The 13471-nt window shown below is 35.1% G+C and overlaps 1 protein-coding gene across 1 annotated transcript in view; it reads left to right on the forward strand.

Annotated features, from left to right (window-relative positions):
• Window positions 1–13471, forward strand: part of LOC115450566 (inactive dipeptidyl peptidase 10) — a 179553-nt gene that overhangs the window by 123444 nt on the left and 42638 nt on the right. The window contains exon 5 of the mRNA XM_037442593.1: window positions 838–965. Coding sequence (XP_037298490.1) covers window positions 838–965 — 128 coding nt within the window. The remainder of the gene's footprint in view (window positions 1–837; window positions 966–13471) is intronic.

Raw genomic sequence — 13471 nt, forward strand, 5'->3', positions numbered from 1 at the left:
GTTGAAATCATACAAGTGAGGTGTACGGATTGCAGTACAGTTGAGTCGAACACAATGAGTGTACGGAACGCCAGATCTATTACGCAGTACATATATATCGATACATAACTAATATATTGTGTAGCATTTTTATAATTTCCGAATATATAAATTCTAAGTTAATTTTAAATACCATTATTAAGTTTGCTTTACCAACGGTGTTCTTTTGATAAGTCAGCAAATTTTGGTTCTGAGAATTCGCGTATCGTTTATTTTCTATTCAACTTTGTAGGACCAATAAGTCTTGAAGACTATCGATTTTACAAAGTAGACCTATTGTGCGATATAATCAGTATAATGGTTCGCAGAAAAAGATATTATTCAGAATTTATATTTTGTAATTAGATAGCCTAGTGGGTTGTAAAACGGACCGCTGAGACGAAGGTCACAGGTTCTAATCCCCACGACGTAATAGGTAAATCCACTCCCTGTAAAGAAGGAAATTATTAGGAAACGAAGTTAAAAAATCTCCTCAAGTATTTATAGGTATGAATCCCTCCTAGCCGAATTTCGGCCACGGTGGCCAATCTCAACGGAAATCAGCCAAGTACGCAGGATATTTAATAGTTACAAGTGTGTGCGCATAACACGGGTGCACTCTCTGTTCCTTCGCTCTCATAGTCCGATGAGATGGCGATATGACATGACCGAGATCAGGCGCAGGACCAACGGCTTTACATGCTTTAAAATTAACTAATCATATACCTACTAAATTCTCGATAATTCTCAGGAATGTCCACGATGTTTTCCAACGAAAATGCAACATTGATACTAAATAATACAAATGTTTTGTTCCAGAGAGTGCTAGAGCCGTTATCATTCTCAGTGTCAGCGGACCGGCGGTTCCTGCTGCTGGCGCAGAATGTGCGCAAACTGCACCGACACTCCTATCTCGCCAGATACACCGTCTACGACATACTTACCACGTGAGTACTTAGAGTTATGACGTATTATAGAACTTAACTAGTGCAGCTATTCGACGCTAAATGGAGACGGCCCCGTCCAGCTTTGATAGACCCAGAGATAGAGATTTTAAGCTTAATTATATTGCTGATAAGTTAGAATTTGCAAAAATCACATCGGGCTCTCAAACAAACATTTGAATGTTTTAAAATACCTGCATAAAAGTATTACTATGTTTATATAAAAAAGACAATATTTAACAAAAATATGTACATATAAATTTACATACGAATAAATAGGTAATTAAGTGCAGAATTAAATTTCGCGAGATGCGCCATCTCGTGAGAAATAAAGAATACGCGCAGCGCTGTGGTTAAGTGGTTCGACTTTTGTACACTCATATTAATACTTAACGTCTATGATACAGCAGTGCTTATGAAGAACATTATTTTTTTTATTAGCTTACATATTCGTAGATGTATTCACCATTATCAGTCTATATAAATGTACTAATATCTATATACATAAAAGTTTCCTCTTCGGTCTGTCTGCATGTTATCGATTTTTTTTAAATGTACTGAACGGATTTTTATGAAATTTGGTATGGAGATAGTTTAAGAGCCTGGAAAGGTTATAGGCTACTTTATTTCCTGGGAAAATATATAGCGGGGCTTTTATTCCGAAAAATTCCTTCACGCAGGCGAAGCCGCGAGGAAAACCTAGTTATTATATAAAGAAGAGTTTGTTTGTTTAACGCGCTAATCTCTGGGACTTCTAAACTGATATTGATTATTTTTCACTAATAGAAAGCTATATTCTGAGTGCTTTAGGCTATTTTTTATCACGGTTTTTTTTACCGCGGACGGAGTCGCAGGCAAAAGCTAGAACAGATATATTTATCTATATGTAAAAACGTAAACTTTTCTAGGTAAGAAATGTAGTTTGACAACAATATAAATATCTCTCCTACCGACCTTTTCGAATTACTGTTTCTACCAATCTAAATATACAATAGATTTATTATACATTCGGCTACAAAAATAGCTGAACAAATTAAAAATCTAAAACGTATACTTAACTTACTTCACATTGACCTCAATAGAAATATTATTTTTATTAAGTGAAATTATTTCAGAAGCAACAGCAATTGCTAAAATAGACATAAAAGTTCAATTTGTTCTGATATTTATGTGACTGACTGTACATAATGTATATTGTATTCTTGCACGTAACGGGCATTTGAAACTTTAACAACATGCAAATCTGCTTTCATGCAATTCCAGTTTATAAGTTTAAACCATTTAGATGCAGTTATAATGCAGTTTGAATATAAGTTTCGTCGACATTAAATTCTGAGTATTTTAAAACTTATATTATACTAGCTGACCCGACAGACGTTGTGCTGTCTTAACTATGTATGCACGCGCGCATTCTGACGATCGCTGACAGTTATTTCAAACCACTGACAGTTATGTATAATTAATATTATCGTTAAGTTTTCTTATATTTTCAAATTTTTTGATTTTTGTTCATAAGAACCTTCTCCTGACAATAACAAACACAACAAAAAAAAAATACTGAAATCGGTCCAGCCAATCACGCGTGATGCCGTGACCAAGGGAAATAGGGATTCATTTTTATATATATAGATATTCATGGATTTCGTATTAATTACGTACACTTCTGGAGTGGAAACCGCGTGTTGGCAAACGTAGCGTGGGACGCCCTCTGCCCAAATGGTGGGACAAGGCACAAGAGGATATAGGCTACTTTTCCCGGAAAAACTTTTTACCGCAGTCGAAGCCGCGAGAAAAAGCTAGTAAAGTATAAAGTTATACAAACTCGATCGCATAACGAGCTGCCGCATTGAATACAGTCTAAGTAAACTTTACTGCAGTTAACAATAATATACGTCGCGCTATTCAAGAGTATCAAAATTTTTGTATATACAAGAATACATCAAACAGTATAGTTAAAGATCGGCCATCAGGACTAAATTTTTGCTCCAAAAGTTATTACCAATTGGTGATAAGTGGTTGTCTTATTTGAAATATCCGTGTGACAAGATGTCACAGCGTCCTTAGATATTAATACAAAAATAACATATTTACAGAAAATATGCTAATATGCACATTAAATGCGTAGAAATAACTATAAGAGAATAATATGAAGCGTTTTTCATTGGTGTTTTGCTATTTCAAGGTAGATTGAGTAACTATACATGAGCGCAAAATTTTTGTATGACAATTTTCTCAATGTCCGCTCTATATAATTTTAGAACTCTGCCTACCACCAACAAAACCTACCTATAGTTGTTTATTTACAAACAAATCTACTAAGTCCATGTTTGTTATATTACCTTCGTAACAACAGGAATGCGTGGGCATGTTACCCTCTTTACTTATGCGGGTCGCGAATCAGTAAACGTTAATTATTTTGGGCGAGGATTAAGGCCACTTGGGCCACTGTAAGGGATTTTTCGCTTTATGCTTTATTTAGTTATACTAACACAATAGCTACGGATTGGTTTCACTAGTCAATATGAAATAACCAGACATAGAAACTCAGTAAACTGCAACATACATAAAAATAATACGAATTGAATTCAGGCATCTGGATGTTTATAATTATTAATTTCTGATATTGTCATGAAATTAAATACGAATAAGCGGCGATAGCCTAGTTGGGAGAAGAACGGACTACCGAAACAAATGTATGACGGTTCCAAAACCCAAGGTCACGCACCTCTGACATTTCGAAAATGATGTGTGTATTCTTTGTAAATTATCGCGTGCTTCAACGGTGAGAAAAATATATTGAGGAAACCTGAGAAATTCTGTTTAGGAATTTTGAGGATATGTGAAGTCTGCCAAATCGCTCTAGGTCAACGTGATGGACTAAGGCCTAACCTTTCAATAAAGGACGAGGCCCGTGCCCACCGGTGGGACAGTATATTAAACAGAGCTGATATTTGATATATAAAATATGAATTTATTTGACCGGGTCATCTAAATATAGGCCATAGGCTGCACACTGGATGACCTTTGCCACATAGTATTAAAAGTAGTACAATTACGTAACGCATTTCTCCAAACTTATGTTGAACTTTAAATGCCCTAGTTACCTAGAAATAGGGGCTATTCGTGATTATATGTTAGTAGCAGGTTGATTTAAATAATAGATTACATAGGTATAAGGAAGACTACACTGCAATAAAGCTTCGAACAATTTCTGGTGGTAGGATATATCCGCCTGGATAGCAACCGTACACAAGGTGTTAAAACCCGCCATAAGTCCACGTAAATGTCGCGTTCCAGAATCGCCTGTGTATATCCGGTTCCAACAGGCCGGCATAATTGTGTCGACTGCCGAGGAGTAATCTCTCGTCAGTCGACATTCTATTGGACCTCTCCACTTACCATCAGATGCGGTGTGGTCACTATGTTGTGCGGGTGTAAAATAATTGGTAGGAAAGGCTCACAGATTCTGGTTATTGCAAGTAATTTATATATAACGTGAAGTTTTACTAGGTCATATATTTTTTTTCGGCTCGAATTAGGTTAAAATATTTTTATAATATACTCGGAATATTAAATTCTAAATTATGTTGCCTATTGTTAAACATGACAAGCGTAAAGAGGAAAGTGCTGTTGATGCTTATTATTGCCAGTCCTGGCACTGGCTGGGCCTACGCTTGGCATCTGGCAACCGACATATTCATTTGTAAAATCATTAATTAACCAAAGACATAAGCCTCCAAAATCTAATTAATTTTAAGAACATTTTACACCTAAAACAATTACTTTTTAAGTATGAACGTGGCTTGCCGTCGCGTGGAATATGCATTGAGTAATTCATTATTAAAATAAATTAACAGTGTGCTAATGACTGCCAAAAACTCAGCCAAGATCGAAAACGAGTTGAACAAATTATTTATCTCGCTGAGGTTCGTAATTATTTTTTTCGTAATATTTGCTGGCTGAAATTAAAGCCTATGTTTGGCTTAGTTTTGCTGCGTCATTAAATGCTGATGTTTTGATATGTTAACTGAAGCGATTTTAATTATAATTAAAATAAATATCACTGGCTTATTACTTTTACAATTATTTCACCAACCAACCTACCGAAACGACCGTCAACTAACAACCGTCGCGTCGCCCGCGTGCAGGAGTTTTCTGGGATATTTTTTTTCCAACTTACTTGATATGTATTGTTATATTAGGACCAAATTACACAACATCATTATAAATTGTAGCCTATTTATTATTCTGCTGTATAACCAATATTACTGTAAAGTTTCATCCAAATCCGTTGAGTAGTTTTTTCGTAAAAGAGGGATAAACATATATACATACATATATTCATCCATACATCTATCCTCACAAACTTTCGCATTTATAATATTAGTAAGATTTGGTTCGTATAAACCTGGAAGGTGCATGCAGTATCTTTATGACATAATTATAATATTTATGATAGAATCGGTGAAGGTTTTTCTTAAGGTGGTAGCTCAAGGTCCATTTTCATACACAATGTTTCGGCTTTAATCTGGGTAACTAAACAAGTATTGGCAAGTAAAGAATTTAAATTCACGTCTAGTTAGTGATTAGTTCTCGCAGTTGAAAGAAAAATGTAAAAATAATTAATAATCATGGATATTTCGGCCTTTAAAATTTAATATGACGAAATTTTAAAGGCAGAAATATCCATGATTATTAATTATTTTTACATTTTTCTTTCAACTGCGAGAACTAATCACTAACTAGACGTGAATTAAACTACTACTTTAAAGAAAATGGACCTTGAGCTACCACCTTAACAGAGAATTGTTATATTAAATTAATTTCATATGATAATAAGTACGCGCGGTATGATTGATGACGGAATGTGAATTGATTAGACAATATGTAACCATGTAAATTAAAATAGCGTAATGTGTTGATATAATAGGGTACTATCCTATGTTTAATATTGTATCTAATTTTATATGTAATAGAACATAATATGAAAAATAAATTCTTTTGTGAAATCAGTATCAATATTAGTTGAAAATAAAGCAGTTATTCATATTTGAAATATTGTTGCGAGCAAAAGTGTGGGCTATCGTGCTATCTCTTTCTTCAGCACGCAGCGTTATGGCCGGTGAAAGTGGGTGACGTCACAGTTTGCTAATACTGTTACTTGACGCTACCCATTCCATAAATTTTCAAGGCTTTATAACTTATAATTGCACAGATTTTGAAAAATCTTCTTCCGTTAGATTTTGGATGACGTATATTTTCGATATATAAAAGTAGTTAACCACCCAATTCAGGGTACTTGCTTACCCGCTCTAAGCTAAAATATAGGCCACTTTAATACTGAAAAAATACACGAGGGTTTCTGCTAAAAGTCTCACGCAAGCAACAATAATAAATACATTAATGAAACAAATTAAACTATCAAGAAAATAATAAACGTGGCCTTTGAAACAGCCAAACAAAAGTTACCTCACCCAGTTTCACCAACGTTTGCAACTAAGTCAAAACTAGCCATCAATTATGCAAACTACACAAAGAGTTGATCCCTTTGTACAATAGATTAATATGATTTGATTTAAACCCAAAGTTGGCCGAATTGTGAAATTAGTATATATTGTCTATATCTTTTGTGTTGGACAAAGGTTATTAGACCGTTTGTCGATTGAATTTGTCTGTTGAATTTATCTTTGGATATTATCAGTCTTACTTATAAACTTATTTTAGCTTTAAGAGTACCTCTTTATTACGCACGTACTTATACACTACTTATATGTCCTGTGTACATGGCTGACCTCCGTTAATAGAGATATAGATATCAGAATAATCCTGCTACTAAACATACATACGCCTTCTATCTTTCCGATTTTTAAAGCTCTCCCATATTTTGAATAGTAATGCGTCATTCAGATTATTTTCGATTAATCCGCTGAATGATTTGACCAATAAATATGACTATGAATTATAAGCAACGAATACACTCGAATAATCAGTTTAAGCGGCGATAGCCTAGTTGGGTGTGGAACGGATTGCCAAGACGAATGTCTGCAGGTTTAAATACCAAGGGCACACACCTCTGACTTTTCTAAAATCATGTGTGTATTCTTTGTGAATTTATCGTTCGCTTTAACGGTGAAGGAAAACATCGAGAGGAAACCTGCACGTCTGAGAAGTTCTCTATAGGAATTTCGAAGGTGTGTGAAGTCTACCAATCCGCACTAGGCCAGCGTGGTGGTCTAAGGCCTAATCCCTCTCAGTAGTAGAGGAGGCCCGTGCTCAACAGTGGGCAAGTATATAATACAGGGCTGATATTATTAATCAGTTTACACACTTGTATTCGTGACTATTCGTCTGTACAGTGTACTCGTTAAGTATTGTAATCAGGTGGTGACGTAGATTTTTCTCAGATATTTTATTATGTTACTCTAGTTTTTTTTTTAATTTTAGTATGGATGTGGATATTAAAAAACACAAATAGGCAGTGGAGAATCTTCAATGCGTGATTATGAATTTTATTTCACTGGTGGTTGGTCTCATATGTGAGAGTCCGCCTGGGTAGGTACTACCGCAATCTCTATTTCTGCCGCCAAGCAGCAGTGCTATTGACAGTAACATTGTAGCCAGTGTAACTACTGAACATAATGAGATCACATCTCATGTTTTAGGATGGCGAGCGAAGTGGAATACCAAAAATATGTTGTAATTCAAGGTGTTGGATGGTGTTTCTGTTGTTTATGGGCAGTCGGATCGCTTACCATCAGGCAAACGGGAAGCTCGTCTCATTATTTAAAGAAATAATAAAAAAACTGTTTTTTACAATGATTAATAATGCAGCAATTAATGTGCCCTGACCGCAACATCTATAAAATTAATGCATAAAGCCAAAATAATTATAGCAAATTAATTATAACATGGCATTATCATAACGCATTTAAAATTACCGCCAATATTTTACAACGCCACATATGGCAATATGTACCAGGCGTTCATAAAACCAAATAGGTGCGCCAAATGACCTTCGTCTCGCAGTTAGCAGGTGCAAGTTCATTTTAATTTTATTACTGCCATTTTGTACGTTGAATAATTTTGTATGCGCGTACGGGCTTGAATTTAATATAGCTTTATAGTAACATATTTTGTTGGAATTTATTATATCCGTATAATAGTACGTGATACTATTATATAAAGCTAAAGATAAATATTATCTTTAATATTTATCTTTAGCTTTAAATATTAAACTCTTCAGCTTTATACTATTATATAAAGCTGAAGAGTTTGTTTGTTTGTTTGAACGCGCTAATCTCAGGAACTACCGGTCCAAACTGAAAAATTCTTTTTGCGTTGGATAGCCCTTTGTTCGTGGAGTGCTATAGGCTATATATCATCACGCTATACCCAATAGGAGCGGAGCAGTAATGGCTAATCTCAGGAACTACCGGTCCAAACTGAAAAATTCTTTTTGTGTTGAATAGTCCTTTGTTTGTGGAGTTCTATAGGCTATATATCATCACGCTATACCCAATAGGAGCGGAGCAGTAATGGCTAATCTCAGGAACTACCGGTCCAAACTGAAAAATTCTTTTTGCGTTGGATAGCCCTTTGTTCGTGGAGTGCTATAGGCTATATATCATCACGCTATACCCAATAGGAGCGGAGCAGTAATGGCTAATCTCAGGAACTACCGGTCCAAACTGAAAAATTCTTTTTGTGTTGAATAGTCCTTTGTTTGTGGAGTTCTATAGGCTATATATCATCACGCTATACCCAATAGGAGCGGAGCAGTAATGGCTAATCTCAGCAACTACAGGTCCAAACTGAAAAATTATTTTTGTGTTGAATAGTCCTTTGTTTGTGGAGTGCTATAGGCTATATATCATCACGCTATGACCAATAGGAGCGGACGAGTAATGGGTAATCTCAGCAATTATCGGTTTCAACTGAAAAATTCGTTTTGTGTTCGATAGCCCTTTATTTGTGGAACGCTATAGGCTATATATCATCACGCTATGACCAATAAGAGCGGAGCAGTAATGGCTAATCTAAGGAACTACCGGTTTGAACTGAAAAAATCTTTTTGTGTTGGATAGTCCTTTGTTCCTGGAGTGCTATAGGCTATATATCATCACACTATGACCAATAGGAGCGGAGCAGTAATGAAACATGTTGTAAAAACGGGGAAAAATGATTAGTTTTAAGAGCTTCCGTTGCGTGCGCTGCGTAAACGGTTAAAGTTATGCAACAATAATGTATGACGGGATTGTTCTCCTTAAAAAGTTCTAAAAAATATATTATAAAACAAAGTCCCCCGCTGCATCTGTCTGCCTGAACGTGTTAAACTGAAAAACTACCCAACGTATTAAGATGAAATTTTGTATGGAGACAGTTTGAGACCCTGGGAAGAACATAGGCTCCCGGAAAACTACTACTTTTATAACGGAAAACTTTAGGCTGAAAAGCTTTTTAACGCGGGCGGAGCCGCGCGCAAAAGCTAGTTATTAATAAAAAGATAATAGTAAAGGTAATTTCTCAAATGATAAAAAATAAAACTCCAATAATCTACATTGTCTCTGAGTTGCACATACTTTATTTTATTTTATTACTATTCAAGAAAAATCAAAAGAAAGCAAAGCCGCGAGCGAAACTTAGTTCATCACACCGAATGGATTATCCGCGACCATAAAACAATTATTTACACAACCTCCACATACGTTAAAAACGAAAATCAATTACAAACAAAACCCGCATGATTTAATTAAAAACAAAAGTTCAGTGTTTTGTGGAAAATTTGGAAAATTCTCGGTTATTCAATTAAGGCCAGCGGCGGGCTTTAAAAACTCGAACAAAAGGCTGTAAAGCGATAGGCGCAATGTATGAAAGGAAGGCTTTGTTCTGCACCTTTCAACCCATTGTTGGTAATGTTTAGATGAAATGGTGTATTAGGAGAATGAAGAATTTTAATGGAATATGCTTACCATTATATTTATACTAGATTTTGATCGCAACTTTACCCGTGTGAATGAGGTTTGCGGTTTAAAAGTTCCGCTATATATTTTCCGAGGATAGAAAGCCTATAAGTTCTCCATGGTCTTAAACTGTCTTCATACCAAATTTCATAAAAATCGGTTCAGTAGATTTCAGTGGCGAAAGGTGAAATTTTCCATAAGGGAAGCCGACATATACACAGGTGCTAATATGGATGAATGCGGTCTGCAAATCGTTTTAATTTGATTTTAAATAATTAGAAAAGGGAAGCCGGCAGACATCGGTTTATATGGACCCTTCTCCACTGCTAGATTTTGAGAAAATCGATAACATACAGACAGAGAGAAAAGGGGACTTAGTTTTATAACATATATAGATTTTTAAAACAATGATATTGAGCAAGTTGATCATTTACCGCCATTTATACTAAACGATCCCGATCGCCTTTTATTATCTATCTCGAAATGTACCAATCAGAATAAGATTTTTGTTGACGTAGTAAATGACGAGTTTTCATTATTTTATTTTCGCAATGGGATTAAAAATTACTATTGGAATCGTTTATTGGAAACGTCCGTAAATAAGCATTAAGATTACACATAAATAATACATTACTTTGAGCTTAAAAATATCAAGGCTCAAGTAAGAGGTACTGTAAAACAATGTCACTGTGTAAAAAAAACATTTTGTCAAATTAATTTCTTTCTATTACTTATCGTCAGTCAATTCGAATAATACTCAGTCATAACACTAAGTCCATTGAAATGTTACAATTTAAGGACCGAATATTGCATGTAACATTTCAATGGGCTAACTGGCTACAGTGTTCCATTACAATACATCAGTGTTTTGGTTTTGATATTAAAATAGAACAGTAATACCTGTGAAGACAATCATGTCAAAGGTACTTACTGAATATATTTATAGATAATTGGAAAGTAAGATGTAAAAACTTAATAAACCATATATTGCCATGTATCTAAATTTTCAAATAGTAGAAGCTTGATATACTCTACTTAGCTCTCACATTTATCTATCTGACGAAAGATCTATTTAGATAAAACATTCACGGTTTTTAATCTATCCCAGACCTGAAATAATAAACGGCGTTATTACGTTTCTGCTTGTCTACTCTAATAAGGTAAACAGCGTGAAGATACGAAAAGCAAAAGCAAAGCTATTGTGCAGCGGCCACTTTCATTCAGTTCATTGTTGAATAAAAAACAAGTAACGATCCGTAGCGCCGTAGCAATGTAGAGACGCTACGGATGTACGGCGTAGCGGCGTAGACCCTCTACGTCAAACGTGGTTCGTAACACTGTAGCTTAAATTATTTGGGTATAAAGCAGTAGCTAAGGGTCTTCGTTATCTTTGCAAACTTGATTAATGCATACCATGATGCATACTATGTATTATTAGTAAATTAAATAGTAAGTAACGTGTTCTATTTTGATGATTTCACTCTTCGCCATTGGTGTAAATATACTAAATATTGCGTTCAAATCCATTATAAAATTTCAAACTACATAAAAAATTCAATATACAATTTTATATTTATATTATACACGTACCTCGTTTATTTTTACTAAGTTATATTGTTACATCGTTACTAAATACTTGTGTTTTCTAAAAAATAAATTGGACAACAATTATTATAATTTCCCTTCCCAAGTGGTTACTCATACATATTCTATTTTATTTAGAAGTCTAAAATATAGACTCGGCATTAAGTCAAGAGTCGTAGTCATTTGATTTATTGAAGAATATTTTTCACATTAATAACAGTCTAGTTCTCCTGCGTCAGAGGCTAGGGTGATATTAAAAAATATATTTAACCCGGCGAGCGTGTGGCGGGGTATGTCATACCCCCCATGTTAATTACTGGCGTATATTTTTTGTGCCTGACTTTCAAACTTATAGTCTCTTTGAGTAGCTGGAGTTACAGGGTTGCGGAAGGTAATAGTGGCGTGATCACAGTGTCGCGGCAACCTGCATTCGAGTTACACGCTTGCAAACTGAGTTCGGGTACGTGATACCCCGCCTCATAGCTGGTGTGACAAAAACTAAAATTGCTTTTTCTGCTATTTTAACTTATTTTCTTTGTTTAATTGTAGATTTTAATAGAAAATGGATGTTGAAAATAGAAAAAACAACTTCGGTCCATGATAGAAGATGTACTAACTAGAACAGGGTTTCGCAAACTTTTATTTAGTGCGGACCACTAATGCCACCTTATGCGACCTTTTTTGCGACCAAAGTCGTAATGTTTGGGTTGATGTTGTTCAGTTGGATTCTTAAATTTGTTTTTACTAGCAGTTTACTTCTGTATTTATTTTTTAGATATACAAGAGTGCAAAAGCGTGCACTTTATAGTTTTTCTTTTAACTTTTATTTTACTTGCGGATCCCTGAGAGGGGCCCACGTGCCCCCAGGGGTCCTATGTTTCGTGAAAATCAGGGCAAAGACACTAAATGGACCGATTTCATCCGTAACTTAGGCTTGGCTTTTAGTTTACGAACACCTGAAGATGTGAAATGACAAAAAATATATATTCCGATTTATATACGTCAGAGAATTTCTTCCCAGATCAACGAATCACTTTCATCGACTCAAAATGTTCCTGGTCATTTTATTAGATGTAGAGATTACCCCACACAAAAATAATCATAAGACAAAACACTCATGAACAAGCTGAGGAAAGGCTATTAGTGTGGAGCATGTAACGTTTTTTTGCAAAAACTGCACAGATTTTATCTCCAGTTCCTAAGATGTTCCTAAATTTTTTGTGATTTTTTTAGTTTATAAAGAAAATTATTTCATATTCTATCATACGATTAAGTTTTTTTTTTATCATAAAACTGGTTTTACTTTAGTTTCTTTTAGTTTTTAAGAGACTGAAAGTGTTTGTTTGAAATTCAAAGTGACTTATTTCCATCGAGGTAAAAAAATAAAATTGTGAAAATGGCGCGATTGTTTTATTTCCAATGCGTTATGATGGTATTGTCTTATTATACCAAAAAATAAATAGTATAATACTTCTTCAGAAACAAGTTTTATAGCCAATTTTTTTAAGGGGTATGTCATACCCTGCCTCATACTCCTTGTTACATTTTTTCACCACACGCTCGCCGGGTTAAAGGCATGAGAAGTGAGTAAACCAATAAAAGCGTATTTATTTACTGATGGTAGGTGTCTCATATGTGAGAGTCCGCCTGGGTAGGTACCATCGCAATGTCTATCTCTGCCGCCAAGCAGCAGTGTGTAGTCACCGTTGTGTTCCGGTTTGAAGGACATTGTAGCAGTGTAACTACTGGACATAATAAGACTTAATACCTCATGTCTCAGGATGGCGAACGCTGTTGAATAACAAACAATACTTTGTAATTCAAGGGGTTGGATGGTGCTTCTACTATTTATGGGCGGTCGGATCACTTACTATCAGGCAAACGGCAAGCTCGTCTCGTCATTCAAAGCAACAAAAAAATCTTATGCAACGACATTTTTGTAAAAATACGACTAAGTTGCTTTAA

The sequence above is a fragment of the Manduca sexta genome, chromosome 4 (genome assembly GCF_014839805.1).
Source record: "Manduca sexta isolate Smith_Timp_Sample1 chromosome 4, JHU_Msex_v1.0, whole genome shotgun sequence".
NCBI classification, from domain to species: domain Eukaryota; kingdom Metazoa; phylum Arthropoda; class Insecta; order Lepidoptera; family Sphingidae; genus Manduca; species Manduca sexta.